Here is a 14,069-nt window from a genome sequence, read left to right as displayed (position 1 = left end):
ATCCTCGAATACAACCCAAGGCCGGGAGTGTTTCAGAAGTATTTTAATGACTAATTATTATTCCTTAATAATAGGCAGGACCGCTGCCATCGCGTTCCGCGGCGTCGAGGCGGGGGGGCGGACGGAGAAGGGAAAAATTTCCACCGTCTCCGGCGCAAGACCTAAATTTAGCCCGTTTTACGAGAGGTCTGGCAGGCGGCCGGGAGCCGTAACGAGGCTTTAAAAAGCTCGTCGAGCTGCTCCCCCCGCCGAAAGAACCTTCGCCGGGAGGAGGACGAAGAAGGGGGTTTCGCTCTTCCTCCCCGGCAGGAGTTGGGGGGGGGTCAGAGGTTTCAGGGAGGGGGAGGCGGTGGATGAACGTGAAATCCTCGGCCGCTTTCCGATCGGAACGCAGCTTTCACCGGTCGGCGTCGCCCGCCGACACCATGGAGCTTTTCGGGAGCTTCGTCCGGCCCCGCGGCGAGAGCTTGGGGTTCCCAGGTGAGGGGTTTTTTTTTGGGGGGGGTCACCCAATTTCACCCCGGTTTTATGGCTGGGAGGTAGCAAAGGGGGAGGTGGGTGATGCCTCTTCTCCCCCCGGCACCGGTACATCCCAGTCCTGGGGGGTCTGGGCAGAGTCAGAGCTGTGGGAGGAGGCGTTTAGGGGGGGCCCTCGCCAAAATGTGGCTGTGCCCCCCCCGACTCCCCCTCCGGCAGCTCGGCCCGGCGACACCGGCGCGGTGAAGACCTTGGGCAACACCTATCAGTTCACGGTGGACGTCAGCGACTTCGCCCCTGAGGACATCATCGTCACCACCTCCAACAACCAGATCGAGGTGCACGCCGAGAAGGTGGGCGCTCCCTCCCTTCCCCGTTCACCCCCAAAGCCGGGGGGGACCCCAAAATCCTCCTCACCCCCCCCACCCCCAGCTCCCACTCCACTCCCTAACAGCCCCGGCCATACCCCAGTGGGGTTGGATTCACAATTCCCTCATCTTTTTGCCCCGTGTTTTGCAGGAGCAAAGCCTGCGACACCTGGCAAACTCGTGCCCTGTAACCATCCCTCTCCTGGGGGGTTGGGAACCACAAAAAAAAAGCACCTTTGCCCCCCACCCATCCCCTCAGGGAGATAAATATTACCACCACACACAAGGCGTGACCGTCAGCCTCACCCAAGGGCAGGGAACAACGTGTCCCTGTCCCGCTTGCACCCCAAAACCACCCGTTTTCACCCCTTTTTTGTTTTTTTTTTTCTCCTCCCAGCTGGCGGCGGATGGCACCGTCATGAACACCTTCACTCACAAATGCCAGCTGCCCGAAGACGTGGACCCCACGTCGGTGTCGTCCTCGCTGGGGGACGATGGCACGTTGACCATCCGGGCTCAGCGCCAGCCCCCCAAGCACGCCGAGCACGTCCAGCAAACCTTCCGGACTGAGATCAAGATTTGAGGGGTCGGATTGGGGTTGGGGGGTGTCCCTTTCCCCCTCCTCTCTCCTTAATTATTTGGGTCATTTGGGAAGGAGGTGGGATGTGGGGTAGGGGATGGGAAAGCTCCCCCGTGGGGTCAGACCGGTGCCGAGGGGGCGGCACGGTGAGATGCATCCCATCACCTATCGGAGAAATTCCGGAGGGGAGTCTCGGCTCTGGCAAGGGTTGATGGGGAAGATCCAGCGTGCCAAGAGCCCTGCCGGGAGCAAGGAGTGAGGTTCCCTTCCCCGACCCTCCGCCGGAGCTTGTCTCTGTATATACAGCTTGTGATAAATTATTGAGAACGCCTGACTGCTGCCTCTTCCGTTTTTTAAGGTTTTCTTCATGCTTTTTTCCCAAAAAGGGCTGAGGGTCTCTCGGTAGGGAGTACCGCAAGTGATTCCTCCTTCCTGACAAAAACAGGGACAAGGAGCCGCCCCGGTTCCCCTCCGTCACCCGTGGCCCCGTTTATTTCCAGCCCGGGGTGACTCATTTCTTCCCCGCCGCTCTATTCCTGAGCCATTCCCTCAGCTGTTCGGCCGCTGGCCCACCTGGAAGGTCACCAAATCCTCCTCCTCCTCCCCTCGCCCACCTGCACGCACCGCCATCGGGGAAACCCCGAGCAGCGGCATGAGCCGGGACGACGGTCCCAGCCTGGCAGCCAAACCCGGAGGGTTTGGTTTCTTTTTGGGGGCCTAAATGCTCCCCAAAATCCCCCTCCGAGGGCGCGGCTCCATCTCCCCGTGTGTACAAACAACAGCGAGGCGCCCAGCCGGGGCGAGTGGCTGTTTATAGCCACCACACGCCGCCCGGCTCGTGTTCCTGCTCCAGCTTTGAGGTCAACCCGTCCCCCGTTTGTCCCCTAAGGACTCGTGACTGGCACCGGCACACCTGCGGCGGCGGGGACGCGAACAAACACACGCTTCCATCATCTCCTCCGGCAGTCTGGCGGCACTGCCGATCCATCTGGGCATTCCCCGCCGCGGGACGCTGCGAGGGAAAGTATTTAAAAGTTGTTAAAAATGCTCTTAATGGTTATAAAAGCCTCCAGCACAGCTTAGGAAAGGGGAGCCATGGGGGCACGGAGCAGCGGTCATGCCCTGGCGTTGATCCTCTGCGATGGGATCGGTCTGCTCTGCCCTGGAATGCCACCCCTGGGTGCCCAGGGCACCCCAGCACCCAGGGAGCCCCCCAAGCACCCAGGGAGTCCCCTCCACGGTCACGGATTGCCATCTAGTGGCGACAGGCTGCTGGGTGGCCCTCACTTGTGACACCCCAGCAAAAGGACTCAAAAAACCCTCCTTTTTCTCCCCAGAGCCGGCTGGTTTCGCACAGGGGATATTTCCAAACCAGGGAGCGGGTGACGGGACAGCTCGGAGCCCCAGTGTTGAACGAGTCCCCTCTACGGGCTCGTTTTTTATTCATAGAATCATGGAATGGTTTGGGTTGGAAGGGACCTCAAAGACCACCCAGTTCCAACCCCCCTGCCATGGGCAGGGACACCCTCCACTACACCAGGTTGCCCAAAGCCCCATCCAACCTGGCCCTGAACACTGCCAGGGATGGGGCAGCCACAGCTTCTCTGGGCAACCTGCGCCAGTGCCTCACCGCCCTCAGAGGGAAGAATTTCTTCCTCAGAGCCCATCGAAATTCAGCCTTGGGGGGAAAACGGGTTGACAGAACGGGAATACTTTCCCTTCGGGGCCGCCTGCACCTGTGCAGACTCACTGGCACCTACAACACGCGCTGTCAAACGCCGCCTTCGAAGCCACACACGGCCCCTCGTGCCAGCGGGCGCTGCCTGAGGGGGTTTGCCCGCCCAAGGGGCTCCCTCTGGGCAACATCTGCAGCATCTGGCCCCTTCTGGCCCCTCAGGGCCGCCCCGCTGGGCCCGTTCCTTGTGGAGACCCCCCGCCGCCATGACGGCTGAGCGGGCAGCCCCGGCGGGCACGACCGGAGCCCTGCGGGGCGGCGGGGCAGCGCGCTTTGCCCCTCACGGCCCCGCTGCCCACCGCCCCCGGCAGCGCCCCGCGCCCCCGCCCGCCATCCCGCCACTGTCATGGCGGCGGGAGCCTCACCGCCTCAGCTGCGCATGCGCAGCCCGCGCCCCTTCCCGCGCCGCCGGTGGGCGGGGGAGGGCGACGCCGCTTCCGCCCGGCGCCAAGATGGCGGCGCCCTTTGTCTGCCCGGTGTCACGGTGAGCGCGGCGGGCGGCGGTGCGAGGCCCCCGCCGGGCCCGGCACGGCAGGTAGCGGCGGGGGGATGGGGGGTGGCGGGGAGGGCGCGGGAGGGCCCGCGGCGGGGCCGGAGCGGCCGCGGAGGCCGTGAGGGGAAGGGCGCTGCGGCCCGGTTGGGGGGGGTCTGCCCAGAAGGAGCCGTTTTGGGGGGGATCACCGCAGTGTGTGACCCGCGGGGGGGTCCCGCCATCCCCTTAGCGCCCCGGGGGGGGCTGTGGCAGCCCTCCCCCCGCGGCTTTGCGCCCCCGGCCCTGTGTGACCCCCCCCCCCGCCCCTCAGGCCGCTGCCCGTCGCGGGGGGGACTGCCGGGGCCCCCACCAGCGCGCCCAGTGCCCGCTGTGGGGGCGGTTCGGGGGGAGGCTGGGAGCCACGGCCGGGCCCCCCACGCGTGGGGCGGCCGCCGCCCCCCCCGAGACACCGGGGAAAGGCCCCCGGGGGGGTCGGGCGGGCAGCCCCGCCACCGCAGGACATCGCCAGCAGAAGGGCGCGGGGGAACTCCGAAGCGTTGCGCAGCCACTCCAGGAAAAAAAGGCTTTTTCCTCATCTTCTGGTGGCTAATTTTGGCGTGACGACAGCCCATCCCAGCCTTTTTTCCCAGAAAAAGAGAATAAATAAAAAATACAGAACGAGCCGCGCTCCCTTCGTCGTGTTTCTGCAGCAGAAGCTCCTGCCGAGCTGCGGAAGTCGAGCGGCGTTCCCAAGGCAGGTGTGGTGGGGTTTTTTTTAAGAGAAGATGAAGGTCTCGGAGGTCATCATCCCGGCGCTGCAGAAACGGGTGGTTTCCATGACAGAGCGCGAGGTCCGGCCATGTCCCGGCGGCACCGCTGGCTCCCTGCCCAAGGCTCTGCTTCCCTGCCATCCCGTCATGCCAGCAGATCCAAAAATTAAACCACCGAGGGGTCTGCAGGGTGTCTGTCCACCAGGGAGGGGTCCAGAGCATCTCTGCTCATCTCTTTCCTCACGTCTTTCTCCTTTTGGTTCCTTTTTACCACGTTTTTTTCCTGCCTGTCATCACTCATGATTATTTTTCCTCTTCTTGCAGCCGAACAGGAGCTTCCCCTTCCCGTTTCGCTGCTGACCGCAAACTCCGGAGCCCTTCTCCGCTTTTAATTTGTGTGATTGGCACATCTGTGCCTCAAATGCTCCAGTCGGATCAGCTCTTAACTGTGATTGTTTGTTTTGGTTTTTTTATTTTAGCTGAAAACCTTTCAGAATCAGTTGCTGGAGATGAGGCCGGACACCTCTTCGCAGAGCCTGGAAGGATTAGGGCTGCTTTGCTCCCCGAGCTGACCCGGGAGAAGGGAGATGACGGTAGGCAGAAGGGAACTCCCTGCTCCTTTTTATCTTCCCAGCGGAAGCGCGGACGGCTGAATGGTGGCGGCCTCGAAAGGCAACGTTTAAACTGCTATTTTTTCTGATTTATTGAGGTTTTGGAGGGTTTTTTAATAGGTAGACACTCGGGTAGCAGGTACAGGGTGTGTTTCATGCCGTTAATAAGGAAGAGAGCTCAACGGAGCTCGCATGGGAAGCTCCTTGGGGCCGTAGCTGCTGTATTTATCTCAGCAAACACATGTGGTGGGCGTGGGTGTCCTCATAACGAAGCTTTTCCGTGATTAATCGGTCACGAGAGATGTGACAGCCGTGCTGGGGAGAGGTCGGGAGGGGAAACAGTGCTTGTGTGCCTCCGACAGGGAGAAATCCAGGGTCCCGGGGCGGTGACGTCGGACCTCGGCGCCATCGACACGCAAGGTTTGGGTTTTAAAACGGAGCTTTTGGTCCCGTTTCTCCCAGGATGGCTGCGTAGAGACCGACTTGAGCACCGGGAAGGGGGAAAGCTCTGGAGGAGAGCCGCAACCGTCTCGCCCGCAGCCTCGGTCCTCCGGATACCTCCGCTCCTCGCCGCGCGGGGGTGAGTCCAGGCGCCGATGCCAGCTTGGCTTTTTTGGACAAGGAGCTCCGACACGCGTCCGCCAAGAGCAATGGGTTTGCGCTAACGGGAGCCGATTTATTTAGCGGTCGGATGGACCAGAAAACGCGGGATTTGGCGTTTGCCCTCCCTGGATCCGTCCCTGTTTCGGTCTGTCCCATTCAGTTGGGGATGAAGACGGATCTTGGCACCGGAGCCATGAACTGGCCCCGCCCGAGCGGTGGTGCAGAACCAGGGTGGCGTTTCAGGAGTACCATGGGGGTTTTTTAATCCAGATATTTGGGATTTTTAAGGCTTGGAGTCAGGGATTTTAGTGTACAAAGGCGATCTCAACCCCTAGAGGATGTTGGGGGCTGGATTCGGGTGACACACGGCTCATCCCATCCTCTGTCCCGCCGCCCTTGCGTGCTCCAACAAAGCTGTAGCGTGATGTTATGGAGGAAACTGCAGAAAAGGTGAAGTTTTTCGGGAGGTGGGTAGAGAGGAGTTGGATTTCTTGGGATTTTGCTTCCTTCACAAAGCTCGGGTGCGAAGCTGAGGCGAGTCCTATATCGGGGAGCGATAAAAATCATCGTTCAGATGCAAAGTGCCTCCCACAAATTACCAAAAATATCCTTTTAGTGCCTTAAACCGTCGTGATTTCTCGGGTCCTGCTGCGCGGAGCTTTCCGAACACGGGAGGCAGTGTCATGTGTCCTGCTGGGAAAATCCTCCCCCTTTTTTCCAGAGTTTCTTTTGCAAACCTCACGGAGTCGTACATGTGTATGGGTTTAGACAGATTTCCATACAAACACTGATTTTTTTCTGGCTCTCGAGGGATGTGTTTTGGGACAGACCACGAGTGTTTGGTTAAAAAGCACCTCGTGGTTTGGAGAGCGAGGGGTAAATCGTGGCAGTCGCAAAGACAAACAGGTTTTTTTGGGAGTGTGGCTTTCTCTCTCCGTGCCTGATCCGATGCTGTCGGAGGTGTCTGGGCTTCTTGTTCCCACCAGGAATGATTTCAGAAGCCGAATTGATCCTTGGGCAGCAGATCTTTCACTGAGCACATTGCTGGCACCCGCAGCAGGCAGGAGGAGGCTCCCTCCGCCCGCGGTGCCGGGGATGTGGAGGAAGGATCCAGAGGAAGGAATGTATTTGCAGCTGCCTGGAAGCGACCCGCTTTTACGGATCCAAACCTGTTGCTTTTCCCCGATCTGAGACACCACGCAGTGCTTTTAAGAGCTGGTAAAGTGGAAAAAGCAACTGCTGAGGGCTGGAAACCTTCAGAGAGACACTGAGCGTCGTCTTCGCATCGAAACCGAGTTTCTCTGACCGTAATGTCTTCCAGCATCCAGAGCTTTAGGGGCTTCCTGGCCTGGCAGGTGGAACAATTAACTGTGGATAGTCACCGTTTGCTTTCTTCTCCCTCTGTGCTCTTCTCAAGTGGTGAAACGATCCTGCCAGCTTGTGCAGGAATTGGTTTTGGAAGACGAAGCCAAGTGAAAATCCTTCGTTCTCTACCCTGCGCCCTGCACGTGCAGGCCAGGAGAAAACTTGGCGCGTGGCAGCACACGGAGCTCTCATGGTGCCGTTCGGCCTTCGCAGACCAGGAGCTCTCACCGCGTTTCCCGGAGTTCGCAGCGATGCTCAGCCGGAGTCGTGCTTCGAGCCAGGAGAACTCCCTCCAAAAAACTACAATAAAGCACTAAAAACACTCGATATCGTGACGTGAGCACCTAGAACGAGCAGGAGCTCCGTGGTTTTGGTGAACAATTCCCACGCCGTGCCCGCGTCCTCGGGGTGAGCGGTGGCACCGCCTGCTCGCCGAGGGGACGCGTTTGCGGAGGCAGGAGGGTTCCTGCTTGTGGGTCAGGCCGGATGAAGAGCAATAAGTGTGTTTTTAAATGCTGTTGGGATGGCCAAGAAATACATTGAGCTGTCTCTCCAGCCCTCACTGGTGTTGGAGATGTTCTGCGAGAGGTTTTGGGGTTGTGTTTGGTGGGGGAGGTGGGGAGCTGTAGCGAGGAGCTGAAATTGGGCTCTTCAGGTCACGTTTTGTTAATGAACAGTGCGGTTGGGTTGTGGTTGAGCCGTGGTTTTGCGATCCGTCCTGTTTCGTGGTCCTTTCTGACGCGGCGCCGGGGGGTTTCAGCACCCCCCTCACCCCCCTTCCCGGGTTTTGTTTTCTCTCCGCAGCCATGGATTTCCCCCAGCACAGCAAACAAGTCCTGGAACAGCTGAACCAGCAGCGGCAGCTGGGTTTGCTGTGCGACTGCACCTTCGTGGTGGACGGCATCGACTTCAAGGCCCACAAGGCCGTGCTGGCGGCCTGCAGCGAGTATTTCAGGATGCTCTTCGTCGACCAGAAGGACGTGGTGCACCTGGACATCAGCAACGCGGCAGGTGGGTGGAGGGTTGTCCGATATCCCTCTGAGCCGCTTCAACGAAGCCGTTTGGTGCCCCAACTTTGAGGGAGGCTCTTCAGCCTGTTATTTCGTGCGCTTTTGGGCTTATAAAATTGTGTGGCAGAGAGGTGAGAGCTCATCTCTGGTTGCATCCCCTCCCTCGCAGGCCTGGGCCAAGTTCTGGAGTTCATGTACACGGCTAAGCTAAGCCTGAACGCCGACAACGTGGAAGACGTGCTGGCCGTGGCGGGTTTCCTCCAAATGCAGGAGATCGTCAGCGCCTGCAACGCTCTCAAGTCCCTCGCCGCGCCGGCAGAAAGCCCCACCAAGAGCCAGCAGCCCCCTGCCCGGATCGGTACGTAGCCTCCTCGTTTTCTCCTCATCCGAGGAGACTGGAATTTGCTCCGTGAAGCGGGCTGCGCACTCTTGCTGTCACCCATACCCACAGCCTGGATACGTCTCCTGGCGCGCAAGGGCATCTGGATGGGGTTTGATCCCCTGGTGCTGCACTAGCAGTTGAACTGATGCTTCCTTGAATTTTTGTGGGATTTAGGAACCTTTCTAGCAGCCGATGGGTTGCCCCTGCGTGGGCAGCGAAAGCTGGAGCGCTCTGCTCTTCCCTCGCAGGGGCCGACAAGGCGGCCGTCGAGGACGAGAGGTCGACGGCAGAAGCACCGGGTGATCTTGACAAAACAAAACCAGTTCCTCCCGACCCGGAGGGGAAGGAAGAGACTCCCATGGCCCGAGCACAGCCCGAGGCGCAGACGGAGCAGCTGGGCGGCCGAGAAGGTGAGCCATGGAGGGATGACACCCGAAAATCCCCCCCGTCGCTCCCCCCAGCACACCCTGTCCTGCTGCCAGGCTCTGCCACGCGGAGCCTGATGTCTCCTCGAGCGTGCCCGAGACGCTCTGTTGCTTTTAGGGGCGGATGTTGCCATCCAAGAGGACCCCAAAGCCGAATTGCCCGGCCACCCGCCGCCAGCGGAGAGCGTGGTCGGCAGCGGCAGCCCCGCCGTGAAGTGCGACGTCTCTCCGGGCACGGAAACGGGAGGTGTGTCCGTGAGCGAAGGCGCTGGCGGGGACTTGGCTGCCTGCTCGGCGCTGAAGTGAAGCTGGGCGAGGGGTTTGAACCCTTGTTTTTCCACACCATTAACTTTGTTAGCCTGAGTTTCCCTGTGCAAACGCTGTCTCCTGCGAGTCACGGAGCCCGCCGGAGCGGTTCTCCATGGGGCAGAGCTAGGAGGGGTTGGGAGACGCTCCTCTGTCCGTGCAGGCTTTTGGATTTTAGGCCTAATAACCTGCAAATCCAAACCGACCCCAGGCAGAGGTTTGGGCACCCATGTGGGACAAAGGAGCACCAGGATTTCCGGAGCACAGGTCTTATCCCCCTCGCCTTAAATCTGGGCTTAGAGTTAGGAAATCCAGGTGGGTTTTGTGTCTCTGATGCTGCTCCTGATCCTTAGCGTCCCTGTTTTCTAAATGCCTGCAGAGATGGAGCTGGAAGGGAAGGAGGAAGAGGGGGAGATGACTGCAGAGGACGAAGAGGAAGCTAAAATCCCCAAGGAAGAGCAGCCCCGGTTAGAAAACGGAGAAAACGCCGAGGACAACGAATCGGGAAGCACCGACTCCGGGCAGGAGAACTCGGGCGAAACCCGTCTGCTGCGTTCGGGCACTTACAGCGACAGGACCGAGTCGAAAGCCTACGGCTCCGTCACGCACAAGTGCGAGGTGAGCGCGGCCCCGGGCACCGGCCCCGGTCCCTCGGGGACACCGGGCATCACCGGCGGCGCCCGTCTCTGTCCGTAGGACTGCGGGAAGGAGTTCACCCACACCGGGAATTTCAAGAGGCACATCCGTATCCACACCGGTGAGAAGCCCTTCTCGTGCCGGGAGTGCAGCAAAGCCTTCTCCGACCCGGCTGCCTGCAAAGCCCACGAGAAGACGCACAGGTATGGCAGCGCCGGGGGCCATGCGGTGGCACCGGGTGGAGCTGGGTGGAGGAGAAAGGCTTGTGGCAACGCTGAGGGCGGGAGGGTTTGAGCAAGAGCCACAGCCGCCCGCGCCGCGCTGCCTCTCGCATCCGGTGGGGTCGGAGACTCCCAGCAGCTCCTTTGGATGGCTCCAGCTGCAAAAAAACCACCAGCAGCGCCTAAAAATCCGTGGCTTTTGCTGCCACAAAGATTGAATCCAGTGTGGTGGGGTGATCCAGGAGGAGATGGATCTTTCGACCCCTGTCCTTCTCTTTTGCGCGGCTTCGGGACGTCCCGTGGGATCCGGATGGATCGAGCTGGGGTGGTGGAGCGCGGATGGGGGGCGGTGAGCGCTCGGTGCACCGGTTCTTCCCCCTCCTCCCGTCTCCTCCGCAGCCCGTTGAAGCCCTACGGCTGCGAGGAATGCGGGAAGAGCTACCGCCTCATCAGCCTGCTCAACCTCCACAAGAAACGACACACGGGGGAGGCCAAGTACCGCTGCGACGACTGCGGCAAGCTCTTCACCACCTCCGGCAACCTCAAACGGCACCAGCTGGTCCACAGCGGCGAGAAACCCTACCAGTGCGACTACTGCGGGCGCTCCTTCTCCGACCCCACCTCCAAAATGCGGCACCTGGAGACCCACGACACCGACAAGGAGCACAAGTGTCCCCACTGCGACAAGAAGTTCAACCAGGTGAGTCGAGGTGGGGTGGGGGAGAGCCGGACCCGCGGTGGTTCGGGTTCCTGCGGAGGGGGGATCTGGGGGGGGTGGCGGGGGGTTCTCTGCATCCCTTTGTCTGTGTCCAGGTGGGGAATTTGAAGGCTCATTTGAAGATCCACATCGCGGACGGGCCCCTGAAGTGTCGGGAATGCGGCAAGCAGTTCACCACTTCAGGTAGCACGGGGTTGGTAGGTGGTGAGGTCCGAGCGACGGAGGTTTGGCTCCCCCAAGGGGGGACGGGGACCGCTCCGTGGCAGGATCGGAGCCGGAGGAAGGATTCCATCCTGATTCCAAGATTTAGACCTCTCAACAGTGGTGCCGTGGTTGCGGTGCATGAATTTCTCTCCCCCTTTGTGAGGCTGGGCTGGGGGTTTGCACCCCGGGAACGCTCCTGGGAGGAGCCTTTGATCCAGCTTTTGGGGCTGGAGGTGTCTCCTCATGTCTCCCCAAACCGCTGCGGAGCCGGAGGGGTCCAGATGAGCGTGGAAAAAGTCTCTTAATCCCCTCAAAAATTGGGTGCTTGTTCTGGCTACCCCCATCGCCACATTTATCACCCGATCGTCGGCTCCGGGGATCCACGGTGCGGCACTCCTGCGTGGTCCCCACTCCGTAAATAGCGACGGACTTTCCCGAGGGAGCTGCCGGGGCGCTGGGAAGGATGGAGCGAGGGTCCCGCCGTCCCCGTACCCCCACCTTCCAACTGAACCTCGTCTTTCAGGCAACCTGAAACGGCACCTCCGGATCCACAGCGGGGAGAAACCCTACGTCTGTGTCCACTGCCAGCGCCAATTCGCCGACCCCGGCGCGCTGCAACGCCACGTCCGCATCCACACCGGTAAGGACGCGGCTCTGCCACCCCGCAGAAGGATTCTGGGAGAGACTTGTGCTCCCCATCCCCAGGTTCTTGACCCCCTCCACGTGTCTTCCAGGAGAGAAGCCGTGCCAGTGCTTGATCTGCGGGAAAGCCTTCACCCAGGCGAGCTCCCTCATCGCCCACGTGCGCCAACACACGGGGGAGAAGCCCTATGTCTGCGAACGCTGTGGCAAGAGGTGAGGGTCCATCCCATTAATTTTGGCAACAGGGGACACCTCCACCTACCCTCCACGGCTGGGTGCCAATCCGGCACCCGGCCGTGGAGGGTTGGTGGAGGTGCCAGGGTGTCATTGCTGGGCTCAAGGATGGTGATGACCATCTTTTCCCCCTTCCCAGGTTCGTGCAGTCGAGCCAACTGGCCAACCACATCCGTCACCACGATAATATCCGACCTCACAAATGCACCGTCTGCAACAAAGCCTTTGTCAACGTAGGCGATCTCTCCAAACACATCATTATCCACACCGGTGGGTAACCGTGAGGGCACCTTGGGGGGTTTCCTCTAGACCTTCAGCCACCCGCCTCGATCTTCAGCCACCCCTATAGATCTTCATCCCCGTAGACCTTCATCCCTCCCCCCTGTAGACCTTCAGCCCCCCACCCCCATAGACCTTTATCCACCCCCCCTGTAGACCTTCATCCCCACCCCCCCATAGACCTTCATCCCCTCTCCCCATAGACCTTCATCCCCACCCCCACCCCGTAGACCTTCATCCCCCCCACCCCACCCCGTAGACCTTCATCCTCCCCACTGTAGACCTTCAGCCCCCCGTAGACCTTCATGCCACCCCCCATAGACCTTCTTCCTCCACCGTAGACCTTCAGCCACCCTCAAATTCCTCATCTCTTCCCCAGGGGAGAAGCCATTCCTGTGTGACAAATGCGGCCGGGGCTTCAACCGGGTGGACAACCTGCGTTCTCACGTGAAGACGGTGCATCAGGGCAAGGCGGGCATCAAAATCCTCGAGCCGGAAGAAGGAGACGAGGTCAACATCGTCACGGTGGCTTCTGACGACATGGTGACGTTGGCCACCGAGGCGTTGGCCGCCACTGCTGTCACGCAGCTCACGGGTGAGCTGGGGCTGGGGGATTGGTCCCAGGAGCCATCCCAAAAGGGAGGTGGGTTCATGGGGTGCAGCTTGGGGGTCCTGGAACTGTCCCAAAAGGGAGGTTGATCCATGGGGTGTAGCGTGGGGGTCCCAGAGCCATCCCAAAAGTGAGATTGATCCATGGGGGTGCAGCTTGGGGATCCTGGAGCTGTTCCAAAATGGAGGTTTAGCCCTGGGGTGCAGCTTGAGGGGTCCAGGAGCTGTCCCAAAAGGGAGGTTGATCCATGGGGTGCAGCTTGGGGGTCCCAAGAGCCATCCCAAAGGATCCCGTTGTCTTATCCGTGGGCTGCTGCCCCTTTTGCCGTGACCCGAGGCTGGGAAACGTCACAGCCCAGCCGGAGGCCCCTCCCAACCACCATGATGGACAAAACCCCGTGTCCTGCTCCAGCTGGGATCTCCCCCTTCCCCTCTCCTCGCACCCCCCTCACCCCCACCTCCCCCCTCCCCACCCGCAGTGGTCCCAGTAGCGGCCGCCGTGACGGCGGACGAGACGGAAGCTCTGAAAGCCGAAATCACCAAAGCGGTGAAACAGGTGCAAGAAGCAGGTGAGGGAAGGGGATGGGGGAAGGGTGGAGGGGAGGGGGGGGCATCACCCACCCCCGGGTTCCCCCCCCACCCCCGGGTTCCCCCCCCTCTCCCTCCCTCTTTTCCCTTCCAGACCCCAACACCCAGATCCTTTACGCCTGCGATTCCTGTGGGGAAAAATTCCTGGATGCCACCAGCCTGGCGCAACACGTCCGGATCCACACGGCTCAGGCCCTCGTCATGTTCCAGGCGGACACGGACTTTTACCAACAATACGGAACCGCCGCCGCCGCCGCTTGGCAAACGGAGCAGGTCATTCCCGCCGGAGAACTGCTCTTCCGGACCCGCGATGCTCCCACCGAGCCCCCTGCCACCCCCTTGGCCCCCACCCCGACAGCCGGGGAGGCTCAGCCGCCCACGGAGTGAATTATTCCCCCACCTCCCTCCTCGCCTTTATTTAAAAAAAGCTGCTTGGAAACGGTGTAAAAAGTGTATTTCTGGAAAAGGAGAGAAATGGAATAAATTACAGTTATTTTCTAACAGCTGATGGGCGCAGGGGGGGAGGGGGACGATGGCGCCGCAGGGACCTTGGAGCCCCCTCCCCAACGTGGTGGTTTGAGGCCAGTGGGGCCGGGGGTCCCCCAGACCCGGAGCCCCTCGGGGGTTACTGAATTACTCGTTTAATCGCTAACGGGGGTGGGATCCAGAAATAGGGATAATTGGGATGATAAAGGTAAAAAAGGGGGTTTAGGATTTGTACTCCCCCCCCGCCACGAGCAGCCAGGGGGATTTTTAGGTTGAAGGAGACCCTCACCCTGTGCTGAGGGCGAGCAGAGCGTGTTTTGGGTTAAAAAAAGGACAAAACCTCGAAGG

The 14,069-nt window shown here is 60.5% G+C and overlaps 2 protein-coding genes across 8 annotated transcripts; both read left to right on the top strand.

Moving 5' to 3' along the window:
- Positions 1–353: 353 nt before the first annotated feature.
- Positions 354–1,428, top strand: HSPB7 (heat shock protein family B (small) member 7). 5 transcript variants are annotated; one of them, XM_086625855.1, is made up of 3 exons: positions 354–480; positions 697–815; positions 1,243–1,428. In XM_086625855.1, the coding sequence occupies exons 1-3, from the start codon at positions 354–356 to the stop codon at positions 1,426–1,428; spliced, it is 432 nt and encodes a 143-aa protein (XP_086481981.1). The 5 variants fall into 5 exon arrangements, with proteins under 5 accessions (XP_086481981.1, XP_086481982.1, XP_086481979.1 ...); XM_086625856.1 differs by having other exon boundaries at positions 697–827; positions 1,282–1,428; XM_086625853.1 differs by having other exon boundaries at positions 697–830.
- A 3,527-nt stretch (positions 1,429–4,955) lies between these two features.
- ZBTB17 (zinc finger and BTB domain containing 17) lies at positions 4,956–13,622 on the top strand. 3 transcript variants are annotated; one of them, XM_086625849.1, is made up of 16 exons: positions 4,956–4,995; positions 5,476–5,593; positions 7,786–7,992; positions 8,161–8,349; positions 8,622–8,783; positions 8,917–9,045; positions 9,484–9,722; positions 9,801–9,943; positions 10,361–10,661; positions 10,775–10,862; positions 11,407–11,523; positions 11,618–11,738; positions 11,899–12,029; positions 12,418–12,633; positions 13,127–13,216; positions 13,330–13,622. In XM_086625849.1, exons 1-16 carry the CDS (start codon positions 4,990–4,992, stop codon positions 13,620–13,622), a joined length of 2,550 nt encoding a protein of 849 aa, XP_086481975.1. In that variant the 5' UTR covers positions 4,956–4,989. The 3 variants fall into 3 exon arrangements, with proteins under 3 accessions (XP_086481975.1, XP_086481976.1, XP_086481977.1); XM_086625850.1 differs by lacking the exons at positions 4,956–4,995; positions 5,476–5,593 and adding an exon at positions 5,604–6,083; XM_086625851.1 differs by lacking the exons at positions 4,956–4,995; positions 5,476–5,593 and having other exon boundaries at positions 8,622–8,839; positions 8,916–9,047; positions 9,492–9,722.
- Positions 13,623–14,069: the final 447 nt, after the last annotated feature.

The sequence above is a fragment of the Tauraco erythrolophus genome, chromosome 23, assembly GCF_009769465.1.
Source record: "Tauraco erythrolophus isolate bTauEry1 chromosome 23, bTauEry1.pri, whole genome shotgun sequence".
NCBI classification, from domain to species: Eukaryota; Metazoa; Chordata; class Aves; order Musophagiformes; family Musophagidae; genus Tauraco; species Tauraco erythrolophus.
Note: the sequence above shows the minus strand (reverse complement) of the source record. Positions and strands in the feature narration are given on the sequence as shown.

Coding starts and splice junctions, on each gene's coding strand:
- ZBTB17 (XM_086625849.1), top strand. Junction 8,784..8,916: donor GCAGCTGGGCGGCCGAGAAG/GTGAGCCATGGA, acceptor TGTTGCTTTTAG/GGGCGGATGTTGCCATCCAA. Junction 12,634..13,126: donor TGCTGTCACGCAGCTCACGG/GTGAGCTGGGGC, acceptor CCCCACCCGCAG/TGGTCCCAGTAGCGGCCGCC.
- HSPB7 (XM_086625852.1), top strand. CDS start 354: ATGAACGTGAAATCCTCGGCCGCTTTCCGATCGGAACGCAGCTTTCAC. Junction 481..684: donor CGAGAGCTTGGGGTTCCCAG/GTGAGGGGTTTT, acceptor CCCCCCCGACTC/CCCCTCCGGCAGCTCGGCCC. Junction 831..1,242: donor TCGAGGTGCACGCCGAGAAG/GTGGGCGCTCCC, acceptor TTCTCCTCCCAG/CTGGCGGCGGATGGCACCGT.